Consider the following 17,326-nt stretch of genomic DNA (forward strand, 5'->3'; position numbering starts at 1 on the left):
CTCGTCAAATGAGATTTAAAGAAAGACGACCTTTGATTTAATGCTAATGTAGTCAATGCTCTTTGAATCGTCCCATGAGGGAATAATAATAATAAAAACACCCCTCTAGCACAATAAAAGGCAGCGTTAAGAGCAAACTAAAGCAAAGCTTGGCCCATTTAACAGGGTCACAATCGCACATTTGTTTTACCACAACTGAACATAACTAGCAGTGAATAGGCTGGAGGACTTCACAGCTCACAGCTTCTTCACTTTCAATTCAGCACAGAGTAGCAGTCAGGTTTTTTTGACCAAAAATACCATTTTGCTGAATTCCTGACACATGCCAGGAAGCTTGTTGCAGATTGCTGGGCTCTTCCTGTTTTGCTTGTACCCGGGAGGCAATACAGCCAGACATCTTTTGGGCATTTGATGGCAGTTTCTGCATTTGAGCTCCTTCCACTCTTTTTACAACTGACCCAGGTTGTTACAGCCTCTCCCATTCACGCTGCTACCAAAACATTGTTTTGCTGCCTTTTATGAAAGCTGAGTGGATGCATCAATAAGTGAAATGAATAAAGAAATAAAGGCTAGCGTTTCATGCCCTCAACACTTGAATTAGAAAAGTCACAGCAGGCTCAAAGAGTTTTTCAGTATAATCCTTTTAAAAATGAGTTTGTAAGAGCATATGCAAATATTTACCCTCAATCTAGTTCTGAATGCATTAGCAGGGTGTTTCGCAGGGAAGGTGATTGCTTCACTCCCCGTTTCCTGAAGAGGTTCCAGCAATCCACCAAGGCTCCAGCAGTTAAACCCTCACCTGGACCAGCCTGCTCCCAGCCAGGGGTGGCTGCTCAGCAGGAAGCCCTCCCTGGCTATTGCTCTCCCCCTTCCACACTCCACTTGGTGCTGCAATCTGGAAAAGGCTGAGCAAAGTAGTTGCTGTTTTTTCTTCTTCCCATCCAACAAAAAAAAAAAAAAAAACAATTTTACAGAAAAGAACCCTAGAGTTTTAAATCTCAGAAAAGCAATTTCAATTACCTTATATATAATTACATTCAACCTTTTAACTGCTGATTACAAAGTATTTTTAACAATGTGCTTCAAAGAAAACTGAATTACCTCCAAGGAACACACCCAATTGCCACTTTTACACCTGCAATCAATTTTGTTCACTGATATTTATATTTGTGCTTGACAATCATGGAAACATCCACAGTATTTGTGCTTGCAATTAGCACTGCCTGCAGTGAGAGGGAGGCTGATTCTAACAAATTAAATAATGAAACCCAAAAGCACAGCAGGGAAGGACATTCTGCAACAGCACTAAGCCATCTTCAAGTATTAATGACAATATCTTTTAGCACGAACAGGCAGCTGGGTGATTTCAGAGGGAGCTGCTTTAACAAGAAACAGTGTGATGCTGGGATGGAGGGAAGAAACTACAAGCAGAGACAGGGAGCAGGAGGTGCCCTGATGGTTCTGATGGAGCTGAGGGAGGTGTGGAATGGGGCGATTCGATCTGACATGGTCTCTTGGCTGGACCTGGCACAGACCAGTGTGACCTTTTTAGCTTTGCTTACATCAACACAATTCTTGCCCTGACGGGGTACATCGTGGCTGCCGGTGTGCTTACATCTCACACAGCCTTCAAAGTACAGCACTGGTGAGGCACAATTCACAGCTCGGGCAGTAAGCAAGCAGAGAATTAGGAGCAGGATCAGCCAGAGTCCTACCTGACCTCAGCTCCGCTGTGCTTCTCTGGATTGTTAGGCTAGCAAATGTGGCCAACTTTCTGCTTCGCTTCCTAGTTACAGTGCACTTGTGAAAGCAGGGATTTAGCCATGTTCCACAGATGACAAGGCTAAAACAATCTATCACCTCAAAGTCGTCTTTGATGTTTAACCAAACATCAGTTGTTATGAGGGCTGTTACTTCCATGAGATTTTCAGTAATTCTAAGAAAAAAAGCAAGATACTTTATTCAGTGTCTAAACTGGAAGAAGAATCAGCTAAAAATACAGTGATGCGTACTAAGATAATTTCTCTTGCGACAGAGCTCACTGTGGATTTTTCTCTAACACACTTTAAACTAGATGATTGACTGCTTCCAATGTGTAACTGAAAATATGGTCAACAAAAGGAAACTTTGGATTAAGGGAGCAAAATACATGTCTTCAGATTACATGCTAACGGCTCTGGGTCCTTCTTTGAAGCCACAAAATGCAATTGCAGATGTATCTTATCTTCTAGATTCACACTCACTGTAGAACATTTGGGATAACAAATTTCACAGTGTAACAACCAAGCTCAATATACAGAAATGGAAACAATCCAGCTGAAATAAACACCGGGAAGCAGTTAGCTGTTTGTTTATTTAAGCAAACACAAAACTAGCCATTTGCAAATCTCATTAGGTTTGCATAACTTTCATTTCCATTATATTTTACCTTTTACCAAGTCTTATTATCTCCCAGTGATGGATCAGGCAGAAGCAAGTAGAACCACCAGTCCCTTCTTTAAATAGTATTAGAAAGCGTCAAAGTAATTGGACACATACAAACAGGAGTTGAAGAACAACAGATATATATATATTTTGCACTATATGTATGTAAACATATATTGAAAAAAAGTGGGAGAAAGCTTTCTAAATTTGTCTAGTGATTTTTCAGTAGGCAAGGAGGCATAATTTTAAGGAGAATGGTATAGTTTATTGGCTGAAGCTCTAGGAAGAGGGTTTTTTTCTTTTTAATTATTGTTACACAGTCTCCTCATTTCAATCTGACAGCACGCAGTGACCTCAGCATGGCATAAATGTCATTTACTCTCACAAAAGGCCTTAAGACACTACCAGAACTGTGTGAAGTAAATACCAGTGTCCCTAAGGGGAATGGCAGATTTGAGGTAAAAAAAGCTGCCACTAGAACTGGGGAAAGTAGCGAACAGCTGTTTCAGGAATCCAAGTATCCTGAAGATAAAGGAACAAACAGCTGTGAACTGCTGACACGATCTCTTACAACATGCAAAATTAAACTCTTAGTTGACTGAAAAAAGTGAAGTATCAAGTAGAGCTATGATTTTTTGAATGCGTATTGTATTCGAACAAGTTCTTTACTACATTATTTTCAAAGACTGTATTTAGGCCAAAAAGTGAAAAAGCTGCTAGGGCCAGGATCTAAGAAATACTGTTTGTCCTTTAAAAATCCACAGGGGCAAACAAACGGCCTTTGTGCTTTTCACTGTCTTGTACTACCTCCCAGCACTCAGACTTTTAGATATTTCCATTTAATCCAGTCAGCAGCTCTACTGAGAGAAGTCCCTATTAAAATCCTCCCCGTTCATTCAGTAACATTGTTTAAAGTTATATACCAAGCACACGAGAAACATTACAAACCTCACAACACAACTGAGATGAAATTTTCAAAGACATTTCTTATGTAGACTGCTGGTGCGTGACTTCTGAACGCACTGTCATCTAAACTTAAAAACATTTATATGCTGTTGATGTTCAATGAAAACAGTTGGAGATGGATGAGCAAACGGTCAGATGAAAGATACCAAAATGTCAGACAGCCTACCGACTGTTGTTGCCATGAGATCCAACAGTCAACATCAGTCTGATAAGCTATCCGACAGGATGGTACGGCCATGGAGATGTCACGACGGTTGGCAACACAAGAGGACATTCAGGCAGGATTGAACGAAATACATGTTCTCACACCTTGCTCGAGACCTGCCCTAACCTAGTGCAGGGATAATCTAACCTAAGCAAGAGCAAAATCTGACCTGCTTTGTGCTCATATGCCGCCTTTTGATAATGCTAATTCAAAGTCAAATGAATTCTTGTTACTTACCCCTAGGATAAAAATAAAAAACAACAGTTCAAAAATTATTAAGAGTTGTAATACATATACAGTAGCAGTGGAATGGATACCTACTTACTAAGGAGGGAAAAGGTCCGTTTCAATATTGGTTATGTCCACGTACATTAGAACTGGCACACATCAATTCATAACAATGTTTTTAAAAAAATCTGACTTTTAAAGCCTAAGGTTAAGGTTCTCTGCATCATTGCTGGGTTTGACATCACATCTTTACTCTTCCCCTCTCTTCTCCTTCATTGCCCACAGTACTGGGATCAGGGGCAATCATCTGAGACGAATTTATGATAACGAGTACCACTAGCTATTTAACTTGCCTATTTTAACCAGTGAGCCATCCTTCAAGCAAATGATATGCTTTCTACTTCCTTCTAAGTAAGGAGTTCTTAAGGAAAAAAAGAACAAAGGGCTTCAGCACCATTTGTGCAGGAAGGATGAGTAAAGCATGCAATTCATAGGATTAAGGCTTAATAAAGAAACTAAAGAAACTGAGCATACAAAAGTGGAGAGGAAAAGAACCAGCTTAAAAAGACCAACACAAGAAATTCTGGAATGATCAAAGATGACTTTATAAAGTTTTATCTTAACTTCATTCTAAATATACAGAATAAAAAATGTCAACTTCCGCATTTTGACATCAATCATCTCTGCTAACATCATGAAGTTTAGGAGGGTGGCTTTTCCAACAGAGAGCACGTGCAATGCAATGGGACACTTGGAGGAGTCAGATGGAATAGCCTTACCATGAGGGACATGCAACAGTTTGTATCCAATCTGTATTCATTTATATACACTTTGATGGTCTTGAAAGTTATGGAAAAAGCAAACCAGCCACCCTTCAAATCAAAAAGTTACCTTCAGGTCAGTCTGAAGTTCAATCAGGAAATGGAGAGTATTAAATCATCAGTTTTGGAAGTAATTTGGGTGGACAACATCTGTGTTAAACACAATTTAACATCACATTGTCCAGCCTGTATAATACAACTCAGACTTGTAAAGCATACCTTACCTTAACATTCATAAGTTTGTCAATGAAACGTCTGCTCTAATATCCAAATTACTTTCAAAATTAAATAAAAACTTGTTAGAGTTGAAAATTGATGTTAAAAAGTTTTCCCCCATTTTGAATAATGCTGATTTTTAAACATATGGGAAGATGTGTCATTTTTCATGTCTGCTAAAACCCATTCCAAGGGGTTTTTTCCAAGCTCATTTGGTTTTTTCTTCAGAGTACATCTTCTGCTGCAGTCGTTTGGCATAGCTCTGGGCCATGGAGTTGATTATAGATAAGATAAAGTAACAAACCATGACAATCACCAATTTTTCAAACATCCATGATAGCCAGTTTTCCCCCTGAAGAGACAAAGACAAAACAGAAGGAGGGAAATGAAGATTAGTGGACAGCACAATGGAGAATTCTCCATTTACTGGGTAAAAGGGAAAAGCCTAACCATTTTTTTTTATTATGTAATTTATCAAATTAAAAACAGGAACCAAGTGCGAGCTGACAGGATTCCTGCAGGTCTCTCTGTAAAGCTGACTTTAGTCCCTTGAAAGACAATGCAGGAAGGCTTGCCAAATACACCGCAGGGCAGACGATGAATCCTTGATCGTTACCAGTGCGCTAGTGAAGTGATTTATTATTCCTAGTATTGTTTCGTCCTGTCTAACAATTCATGGGGTTCAGAATTAGCAACCCCTGACTGTCACTCCCTGTCATGTTCATTGCAAAGAAAACAATAAGGTCATTGGTTAACAATGGTTTTTTTTACCTAAACTGCACATACTGTGTTATCTTCCAATTAGTATCCGATTCTTCTCGTGTCACTAGAAGTAAATGCGATGACCTCGGCAGTCCCACTTCGAGCGTGTTCCATGGCTACTCTTAACTTGTATTTTTTTTTGTCAAAGGAGGGCAGCAATGCACTGCACAAAAATTACTTCAGTGTGCATAAAAGGAATCGGCATATTTAGTTATTCCGGCCTGACCCTCCCTAATTTAGTCTCTTTTTTTGGTAAGAAATGGGTAAAGAAACATTTAGAAGACCCTCAAGTATTAAATGTGAAGTGTGATGTGAAGTGTGAGTTAGATTAATGGATTTTATCTAAAAATGCCTTAGTATCCTAAGGAATTTCATGTCAAAAGTTGCTCTGTCTCCACTGAAAAAATTCAGGATATGTTTTTTAAAATACGTTGTATGAAAGGACACTTCTGCCCCTTTGTATGGACTCTACACACCATCTTTTTCTTTTCCTGTCGAACACTAAAGGCTTGGGGATTTTGTTTCTCTTACTGGCTGTTAAGCCATGGATCCTGCTGGCTTCCAAAGTATTGATGCTGCACACAGTTTGTTACCATTTTCACATGTAAATGCAACTTTTTTCTGCTTAAATTTCTCTTCAAAATAGGCAGCTAACAGAGGCAAGCTGTGCCATTGGCCTTTATTGTTTTCTTTATTCTCCAAGAGGTTTAAGTCCAGTTGAATACAATTACAGTATTATTTTTAATTCCCAGGTTGCTTTTAAAATGAGATTTTTATCTATTCCCTGGGCGACTGCAAATCTTTGAAGAACAGAATCAAGAGTTACATCGGTAAACCTGACAAGTCAAAAGACAGCTGGAGAAGGGAAAAATTAACTGGGGAGGGAGGCAGAGAGGTTCTTACCTGTGGCACGCCACTGTCAGATCTGTGGTGAAGTTTTATCCTCTGAGCTTCCAAATATTCTTGAAATGGCTTCTGAAGAGAAGGACCTATACTTGGAATAGCACTGATGCAAAGTTCATCCCAGAGAACAAGACAAAATAGGGGAGAAAAAAAAACAAAAACAAAAAACATTTTTTTTTTAAACTTACCACTTTGACCCAAACAGAACAAAGTTCAGACTGAGCTACAGCTCAGAAGGGCATTGCTGCTCGAGAAAGCAAATAACCACGAAATAAAGTGTACTTCATCTTTTTATCTGATACTTCTGAAAGGGACATATTTCCCCAGATCCTCAAGAAGTGCTTAAAAATAAAAATATCTCAAAGCAAACCAGTAATAATACACTGCCGGTAACAGAAAGAAGCGGCGAGCTAGAGCATTTCCTTAACGCCAGGGAGAAGCCAGCCGAGGCTGTGCACTGGTGCAGTGCTGAGAATAAAATGAATGACTTCTGAGAAGTCCCACATTTATCACCAGCAGTTCCTGTAAGAACTGGTTTGAACCGATTAATAAGGAAATGACTTGTGCTTGTGTCATCCCTCAGTTAAAAAAGAAACTGCTCGCCCTATGACTTGCCCCTATCTTCTCAAAGAAGACGGCCCCTTTCTCAAACTAAGTCCTTATTAGGACAATCTGTGCGTCATCCTTACCCAAAAAGAATGCATTAGCAAATTCTGCAGGCGCCTCCCACAAGTCAGTGATTAACAAAGGAACAAAGAAGGAACTATGAACCCTGTTCTGAATCATGCCATGGTTTATGGCAGATGACTTGCACAAAAGCTACAAGACATTACTAAACACCTTGTTCTTACATTAACGTTATAAAGAGCACGGATACGTTTGTGGAACTAAGAACCCTCTCCCATCTCTGCGGCGTAAAGGTGTTAGTGCTGGACAGACTCACAGCAGCCTCCAACTTCCATTCTGCGAATACCACAGCCTGGCTAGGCTTTAATCAAAAACAACTCGGTAATTTTTCTTTATCCACTGTGCTATTTAACAGGAGGTCCGAGGACCTTTAAGAATTGTCACAACATTTAAAAAAAAATATTAAAAAAAAAATTTAAATCCTCTACAGAAGAAATGACCACTAGCAACAACACTCGCTGAGCTGGTGTGGTGATAACCACAGAAGGCTCCCAAGGTTTGATCCACACGCGTACACCAACACCCCCGACTCCAGCCGTGGGAGAGTTCCATTACTAACAAACACCATTTTAATGTCAAAGAGAATGGGGAGTTTAAATTCCTTTTTTTTTTTAATTTTAAAGAAATTACTATGGTCTTCTACATTAAAAAAGTCACCTAAATGTCTGCTACATTTTTCATTCTTTACTCCTTCAGGGAGGATTTAGTAAAACACGCTTCAGACACCAAGACACACATACAGTTTCACAAACTGATCATCTCCTCTCCGAATGACTGCAATTGCTACAGGAGGGCTAGATCTCTAAAATTATTTTCTTCCTGATTTGACACTGATTTGTCCTTTTCCAGGATAAAACCCACTTAAACCCCAACAACTTTCTAATCTTAAGAATTTATGAAAATGCACAGACTGAAGAAACAAAGTAGCTGTCTCTCGTCCACTAAATCTATTTCCTTCAATAGCCAGCGGCAAATTTTTTTTTTACCATATTTACAAGAAAAAGATTGCTTCCCTCATGATTCACCATCACGATGATACAAATGGGTGAGTAAATTCTGTGCCTGGACTAGTAAAATTTCAGAAGAAAAAAAAAAAAGCAGAGACTAAAGCACGTCTCTTACACATTTTACACAAAAGTATGTCGACTTTCACAAATGATTTTGTTTTTCAGAACCCTCCCTTACAAAATGGACTTTATTCGTGGTAAAAATTCTCCTAATGACTCGCTGATCAGTACGAGTCACACCTTTTGAAGGGAGTTACGTTTTGAGGTTTCTTTTCTTTTTCAAATGGCACTTGGAAGCCCGGAAAAGCTACTGAAAGGTAATAGTTTACTTTTAAACTTCTGCATGATTATGAAATGAGGAATATTTAAATGATGAGAGATGAATGATTAACAGAATGGTTGTTCAAATGCCTCCATTTTTTTCTGAGAACTGAACTAAGTCAGTGCCCAATTAGCATTAAACACCAGAAGTGAAAGCCAAGTTCAGATGGCTTGAAGAGATCCTGGTGCATCAACACTGTATTTCAAATTTGTTTTCACTGTAAGTATTCGGTTTGTTTGGGTTTTTTTTCCTTTTGTGAGCATGACTAATAATTAAGTGCACGAGATTCATTTTATTAAAGCTGTTTTGAACTGTAAGATCCTGAGTGCGAGGACCTTGGTTTCTAGAACTCTGCAATGTTTTGCACGTTCACAGAGCCTTTAACACTGAAAAAAGGTGCATAAATTTAAATAAGGAGTAAAATGAAGCAGAGTAACATCTAGAAAATCATGAAGCCACAGTACTAGGAATAAAATTCTTGAAATCCCATTTCAGAAGGACAGTATCAGTTACTCGCACTCTTTCGACAAACTTCAATCATTTAATCAACAAGCTAACATACATGTAACCTAATATACAAAGTGTAAACATCCTCTCAGATCTAGAAGTCTTAAAAATCAGTTGGCAGTTTATTTAATTACAAACAAGTGAGTGGCAACCCCCCTCTCCGTCCCAAATGTTGTGAAGTTCAGCTCACTAACCCTGTTCTTATCAAAGGAGAAGGGGGAAGACTTCAATATAAATTTTCAAGGATTACATTCCCACCCGGCACAGGTACATGGGCAGAAGGAGCCGATTTGCATCATAACTCTGCGCCACTTTGCCATGACTTGAAGACACACCTTCAACAAGCTGCTGCAGTTTCAGGACTCTAGATGCAAACCGCAGGCGTATTTACACATCCGACTTAAGAAGGGAAGATGCTGGAAGATAACCCTGTTTGTAGAATAATCTAAAACCAATTCCTTGCCTTTTCCTTTGAGAATCAAACCTATTGTCTATGAAAGGACAAGAAAATGAAAGGACCTTACTCCACGACAGAACTTAGTTCATCCACAGTCTCTATCTGCCAAAACAAACCACACAGCCCCCCTCAAACACACAACCTGCTGGCCCTTCTTAAAGGCTTCCAAGGTAGGTCTTACTCAGTGCTTAAGGACTTCAATTAAATAATTTTAAAAAAAAAAGTCATTCACTAGAAGCTGTCTGCCAAAATAAGCAATGAGATATATTTCACTAGTTGCTATCATTGCTATTAATTAATTTTGCCGTTAATCAGCAACAAGGACACACTGCTAGGAAGAGAGGTGCTGTTCTTGTGTATCCTGTCCTTTCAACAAGATTGACTTGAAAAACAAAGATTTACCACAGTTTTACCATAACATTCAGGGAAACGTGCTTTGGATTTTTTTTTTCCTCAGGAAAAAAAACCTCTGAAGAAATTTTGATTCAGAAGAAATTTTAGAAACAGTCAATTTTTGTTTTAATTCATTCTGATTCTCTGCTAAAATTGAATGTTTCACAAAAAATTGAAACCGAAAACAGACCTCCAAATAATTGCACTAGCCTTTGGTGCAGCCTAAATTCATTACTATCATAACATTTCAGTAAAAAACATTACTTGCATTCTAATACTACAACATAAACACCCACCAAAAATTTTGCTTCGCTGAACACAACACTGTTGAAGCCTGTTTTCAGAAGTATTACCTGGTATTTGTAATTAAACAGATGCATCTTTGATTATTTCTTTTTAATTAAGAGCCACAATTTCTATCCAAATGAAAAATGATACAGCTTTTTTTCCAACAAATAAAACAAAACTTCAGACAGAGTATTTGAGGCACCACGCTACACAGATTCAGCAAAGTTGTTCTAGGATTAGTTTAAGAATTACACCAACGATGAACAGATTCTGACAGTGAGCCCTAAAGCTTCCATTCCAGTTACAGCAAAACTGTGTTTATTAAAATACACTGTACAGGGTATTAATTTGCTTTTCAAAGAATGGCTGTCAATATGTGAATGCATGTCACTAGTCATGAAGTGGTAGGGAAGATTCCTGGGGAACTTATCTTTTTAACAGAAGCTTTGGAACTACAGGCAGGAGTTCTCTCAAGTGCCCGTGGCTGAAGCACCAAACCAAAAGGAAGGGGGGGGAAAAAAAAAAAAAAATTTCCATATGCCAGCTTAACAAGAAGTAGAAAGTTATTCAGTACTTCAGTCAATTGCATTTTTACTAATATTAAAAACACTTCTTTAAAACCATTTCATCATGATGTTTGCACTTTTGAAAGGCATATTTTTCATCTTACAAGATCTTTAAGAGTGCTGGTTACTCAAGTTATTGAAATTCCATAACCTATCCTTTTAGAGTTTGTGAGCACTCAAATAACTACAAGCAGTGCTAAATGCTGAAGTACGGTTCTCTAGCAAATGCTGCATCTTTGAATCATTTTGATAACATTTCACAAAAAAAAAAAAATCTATCAGTACACAACTTAGGATATAAAGTTCCTGTCTTATAAAAACCTCTGCACGTGTGGGCATTCACCTACTTCTCCCGAGAGAAAGGTTCAAATGAGCAAGTACTTCCAAGAAACACGGAGCTGCCATTGTAGACTCACATTTTAGGGACGTTAATACAGTGAGGTTTTACTGCTAATGAAACTTTCTCATTTGTAAGAGGCCTCTGACAGCAAGTGATGATTAAGCAGCTGATTAAGCAGTTCTTAAACCCCATTTATTCTGATGGAAATTAAAAAAGTAAATAAGAACTTCAATGGCATTAAGTTCTGAATTTCCTACCCTATTCAGCAGCTCAGGCGAACAACTGGAATGAGTACCTCAGTTCTGATGATCAAGAAACATTAAGCGCTGCAGGTTTAAAAACATGGAAGTCCATTTTATCATGGAAAGAATAATCTGAAGGGAAATGAGAACCATAATAATTGAATAGCTGGTGCAGACAAGCCGCCAGGCTCCCAGGCTGAACCACACCGAAGCCCTGCTTGGAAAGGTGATGCAATATTGAGTCACAACCCCATTTTATGGGTGATCTCTCTAATATCCACAGCTGTTAATTTGGAAAAACCGTTTAACTGTTAACAGGGGGACTGGTTTTGCCAGACTCTGGCAGGCACGCTTTGTCCTCCTCCGGACCCTCGCAGAGCCTGGGGACAAACGGCGTCGTATACATTTTGCTCAGATCCAGCCATTTGGGCTAGTCCGGCTACAGAAAAACATCCTTTTAGGAAATGCCAGCACTACAATTCAAAATGAAGACAACAGCCAAAGACATTTTGAAACAGAAAACCAAACTAAAAGGAAAACATCACTGTGCGTTTTGCCAGCACAAACCCTGCACACGTTCAGGATCTCACCCTGCGTCCTGGAGCAAGCATGGCCCGAGGCCAGAGATTATCTCCTTCTGCAAAAAAAGGAGTTAAGTGGCACTGAAGAATGCGACAAGGAAGGAGGGAGTGTGCTGGGATGGAGCCTTCCCTCCCAGTACCTCCAACTCTTTTTAAAAATTTATTTATGTAAATCAGACGAGCTATTGACAGCTAGGCCAGAAGACCAAAGCAAAGGCTTTCACCTTCTGAACAATTATACAAAACACCATAAATCATCACACCCAACCTCCCACACGCAGTTTCTCTGCACGAAATTCACATTTCTACATCGCCCTGTAGGAACACAAGAAAATTCCATCCTGCAGCTCAAAAGCAATAAGGCTTTTAGTAAGGGGCACCATGTTTGGTTATTTTAGCCATCCCTCCCTCAAAAGGAACTGGAAGTTTTGCTCCAGCATGGTATCAACTTCTTTGAAAGTTAGACATTTTATAAACTACTGAAAAATAGATTCCAGTGGAAATATTTGTATGCCACTGGACAATTAGCAAAGCTGATTAATTTGCGTACCGTGTTCACCATCTAAACAGAGCACCTTTCTTCCTGCAAGTTATCTGAACCTTCAATGGTTAATTTTTTTCCAGACAGTGATCTAAACAGCCTTAACGGTTAGTATTTTAATGAGCTGTCATTTCCTGTGCTGATAAAGATTCTCACAGTATTTAAACCATCCATTTCCCTGAGGCTCGGCCAACACCAGGACCCTGCAGTGACTCAGAGCCCCGCTCAGGCTCCCCCTGACTCAGCCCCAGATGATGCTGCAGCAAACCTGGACCCTGGCTCCGAGAGAGCAGTTGCAGCAAAACCTGGGCTCTCAAATCACCCAGGGAGTAACCACAGCTGCCTTCGGCCTCGGCGCGTTTGGTGAAACTTAGATGTTATCTGCGTTCAGGGTTCTAAAACTGCAGAAAATAAATCTGGTTTATGGTCAGGATCAACAGAAACATTTTGGGGGTTAAAAGGCTACTTGGCAGATTCACTTGCTTTACGAGATGAAGAAAGAAAATATCTTATTTGAAGATTACTGAGCTAAAATTATTACATGTTTGACGTCATTTATTACCTGGAGCTACACTCCAATACCAAGTTAACCAAGCTGTCTGCAAGACATTTTTTTTCTTGGGGACATTCTGTTACGCTAAAATCAATGCTTTCAAAAATAGGAATTGCAACATCTCTGTACTGCTGGTTCTTAACTCCGCTCAGTATTGCTCTTTGTAAGGAAACTTCTATTCGTATTTTAAAGATATAGCACTATTTTCTGTACACAACTCATTAAAAAAGGCTGCTTGTTCGGAGTAAATCCTGCAAGCCTTTGCAAATAAACTTTTATAATTCTGTTGTGATCCACTGGAAGGTTTTCAACACCAAAGCTACTCAAATTTCACCCACATCTGTGTCCCTTTCAAGACGCTAAAGCCTTTTTTGTGCAGAGCTGATCTATTGTGTACAGGGTGTATTATGAGGGCACAGTCCCACAGGTTTCTGATATACTTGTGGGAGGACAGCCATTGATTTATTGCACCAAGAAATGTCAGGTGTATTGGTATAACCTTCCAGAAGCATTCCTCTCGGGAGATTTTTGAAGTCACTGCTCAGTTATCCACGTTCTCAGCCACTTTGGGTTATTTTCAGTTGAATTCTGCCACACAGGTTTTATTTTAAATATTGATTGGAACCTATTTTTCAAAAAATCCTTTAATGAAGATGCCAGTTCAACAGGACATGGACATACTGGCAGACGTGCAAAGCAAAGGGCCACAAAGTCAGAAGGTGGGGTTGGCAGGCTGTGCCCGGCTCCCCTGACGCTGATCTGCTGTTGTGGTTTAACCCCGGAGCAGAGGGGTCTGAAGCAGCGGAGATAAGCTGGCAGAGGCCACGCTATGGGGTCACACCCTGCCGGGGGCCCCCAAAACCCCAGGCAACCACATGGCGCAATGCGAATCAAAAAAAAGGGCTCGTCCCATCCCAGGATCGCTGATTTCTGGTACAGCCCTTTATCACCGTAGCTTCTGGTCTTACTTATACTCTAAAGAACTAACCTAAACCTATACTGTAAATTATTTTTGGAAAAAAAAAAAAAACAAACAACCAACCATACAATCTTTAAGCAAAGTTTCCAGTTACATCAGTCACCGTGATTTCATTTGTACTTTTTTCGTGAAAGGAACATCACGTTCCTTACAAGAATCAAGTGAGATTAAGTTGTGAAGCAAAGAATTACGGCACAATAAATAGCAAACTGGTTTGTCAAGGCAATGGTTCAAGTACCTGGTACCAAAAACTGTTTTTCTTTAAGACATGCAATCATTCAAACTGGCCTGCATAGCTGGTAAGCATGAAAATTCATTCCACAAAACCCAGCAGGTTAAGAAACCCTTCGGAAGCACTGATATTTTGGGGTAGATTTTCAGGTCCGACTTTGCTGAATTACACTTCACGCTGTTAACACGCCTCACCCACAGAGCACGGCACCAACAAATTAACTTCTGAAAATCTGCAGAAGCATGCAATTTTTTTTACATGCATTTCGCTAGCTTCTATTTAAACTTCAAATTAGCTTATTGACTCAGTTCATTAATTGAATAGATTAGCCTCTCCTCTTAAAATCAGCAAGGCATCATTTGCCACAGGCAGTAGCTCCCTCATTTAGCTAAGACGACAGCATACCTGGCTCCCACACGAGCACTCCAAAACTTCATGCTCCCCTTTGAGTAACTATCACGGCCTCTCTAATTACGAGCTCCTGCAGCCTGAGTTTATCATTAACTCAGTCAGTTAGGGGATCTCACTGCCCGAAGGGTGGGATTTGTCCACAAGGGATGCAGCCCTACCATTTGCCACTGAAGTTCAGATGCTATGTAAAAACATTGTTAATCAATTTTTTTAGGTGTCTACTGAAGCTCAAAAATTATTAGCTCGTTTTCACAAAATACGAACAGAACACGCTAAATTTAAAAAAAAAAAAAAAGAGATTTTTTTTTTTCTTTCTTTCTGAATATTCACCCAGAATCAATGGCTCGGTGGCAGTTTTGTGGATGGCGTCTGCTTTGAGAACTATTTCTTTTAGTAATTTTCTGGGAATTCTTAATCCACATTTGAAACTGCCACTTCAAAAAATCTGATCGTGCTTAAAAGCAATATGCTTAGTGTGACTTCATAAACAATCCTGCAGCTGTAGGTAAAAAAAAAAAAATTAAACGGAAAGATTTAAGAGCCAAAAGAAAACCCGCAACACACATGATAATTAAACATTTCAAATGGGCTAGGTTTGGCCTGAAACACAGCATCCAACTATTTTACATGGATGATCAGTAAGTTGTGTTCTGTCCACTTAACAGAGTTAAGACAAAACTCTTACACACCATGCTTCCCTCACAAAAGCTGATGAATGTAATACAACCTGAGAGAAAACATTATCCTCTTCTAGCATTTTAGACAGCAATAATACAGCTCTAAACCACTAACTGGTAGAACGGGTTGGTAATTACCCGCCTCATGTGAGCTACCAGTATCTGTGTAAACCTCTTCAGCTTTCCAGACTCCTGCTGGGTTCAGTTTCTTAAATCCATCCAAGTCTCCTTGCTCCTTCTGCCTTCACGGCTGCCATTCCCCTTGCTGCTGTCCCCACCCATCATCCTTCTTACCTTTTTTTTTTTTTTTGGGTACACTAGCTACCACCAATTTTTTCAGGTTTTTTTTTTGTAAGCGGCTTCTTAATTTCCTGCTACATACTCTTTTCTTTCCATATTTAATTAACATAAGGAGTATTTTATGATCCTTTTGTAATGGAGACCTAGACAAAATTGTAAAATCAAATTACCCTCAATTATATTAAAGAAGCCTGGTTACGACAGGCTTAGTGTGCAATGCCAGCAGCGGCCAGAAACAGAAGTAAACAACTATTGAGCTACGGGCAAGGTCTGCAGGTGAAACATTTTTGCTTTTTGACTAAGACTCACGTAGCTATCGAGAAATTCTCTCTGGCTTATAAAATCAAATATCCTCAGACTTTATCTCATAACTTAATCTTCTGTCTCGATTTTAGTTATCCTGTATATTACTACGTTCATTATTTTAAAGTATTGTGCTTAGAGATTTCCTATTGTGTAAAAGCAATATCCCAGACAAAAAAAAGTCTTAAGTCATTGTGTCAGAATTTGATTAAAATAAAGTTACTGACCATTAAATAGAACTATATTTTAATTTAATAATAAGGGATTTAATGCAAGCTATTGTTTAACATGGTTTATACTCCACTCTAAAAGAAATTGATGAGGTAATGCTACCAGACAGCTTGAGAAAAGTCAAGGATACCGGGACATTCCAAAAATCTTACTGTCTCCCGAGAACATTTTTTAACTCTGACATCAACCATCTAATAAAATCTGAATCCAGCAGAGGTCTTGTGAATGCATTCGAAGTAATTCGATGCAAAATTATCTCCAAGACAGATGAAGTAGGAAAAAACTACTAGTTTTGGCTCAAAGGTTTCCAGGAGAGTAAATCTTTGGAAGTATACCTTACCTAGTAGCAGTGCAGATCAAAAGTCAGTAGTAACTTGTCTAGTGTGACTGGTACTAAGAAAAGGTAACTAATGATGGTTAATAGTAGCCACTTTTCTCCTTTTTTTTTTTTTAAATAATGTTCAAAGCAACAAATTCATTTTGAAGTTTGTTACAAACCAGACACCCAATCAGAAGATCAGGAAGTAATAAAGTCAGGATTTGTTTCATTAGTGAAATGCCCAGAATGTTTCTTCTGACACTCCTTTTTCTTTCTATAGCATTACTTCTTTAAGTTTACACATTTTAAAAGGAATTATTTCCAGACATTCCTCCCCTGAAACTGTTCTTGAGGAGTGTGGCTTTTTGGATTTTATGTGAAAATAGATTATTACAGTTTGGATAGCAAAGCGTCGATCAATTTGCCTCACATAACAAGTGAAAGACCTTGGAAAAGTAGAAACACCTTAGAATTTATTTTATGGATCCATACTAGGTATCTAGTTTAAAAAACAAAAATAAAAATAAGGCTTTTATTTAAATATTAGAGACTCACATTTAAAACCTTAAACGTCCATCCCTGACATTAATCTGATCAGTGTACTGAAAACAGACAGTAGCTCCCCCACAAGAACACAATTGTTCCTTTGAACAATTAAGCATCAATCTTTCATGAAATCTGTATGATTTGATCTAGTTGCCTACCTTTAAATAAATTCAGTTGCAGACTTTGTTTGCATTCAAGCAGTTTATGACACATCTGCATGGTTAGAGAGGCACTGTTGCAATGTTATTTGCTGGATTACCAGGGAGGAAACGTTAACATCAACAATGGATTTTAAAATTACACTGAATTTCATGACTGA

The 17,326-nt window shown here is 38.9% G+C and overlaps 1 protein-coding gene and 1 long non-coding RNA gene across 10 annotated transcripts in view; one reads left to right on the forward strand and one right to left on the reverse strand.

Moving 5' to 3' along the window:
• Window positions 1-1,934: 1,934 nt before the first annotated feature.
• Window positions 1,935-17,326, reverse strand: part of VMP1 (vacuole membrane protein 1) — a 71,292-nt gene continuing 55,900 nt past the window's right edge. For 6 of the 9 annotated variants that reach the window (XM_075771624.1, XM_075771622.1, XM_075771623.1 and 3 more), the window contains 2 exons: window positions 6,526-6,628; window positions 1,935-5,212 (listed from right to left, as the gene is read on the reverse strand). In XM_075771624.1, the coding sequence (XP_075627739.1) occupies window positions 5,069-5,212; window positions 6,526-6,628 (247 nt within the window). In that variant the 3' untranslated portion in view covers window positions 1,935-5,068. Of the gene's footprint in view, window positions 5,213-6,525; window positions 6,629-6,713; window positions 7,767-17,326 lie in introns of those variants that run through there. The other 3 variants (XR_012838403.1, XM_075771629.1, XR_012838402.1) reach the window with 3 other exon arrangements.
• LOC142604540 (uncharacterized) overlaps window positions 8,268-17,326 on the forward strand; it is a 43,242-nt gene continuing 34,183 nt past the window's right edge. The window contains exon 1 of the long non-coding RNA XR_012838404.1: window positions 8,268-8,536. This is a non-coding gene — a long non-coding RNA (uncharacterized LOC142604540). The remainder of the gene's footprint in view (window positions 8,537-17,326) is intronic.

Source organism: Balearica regulorum, chromosome 19 (assembly GCF_011004875.1).
Source record: "Balearica regulorum gibbericeps isolate bBalReg1 chromosome 19, bBalReg1.pri, whole genome shotgun sequence".
NCBI lineage: Eukaryota > Metazoa > Chordata > Aves > Gruiformes > Gruidae > Balearica > Balearica regulorum.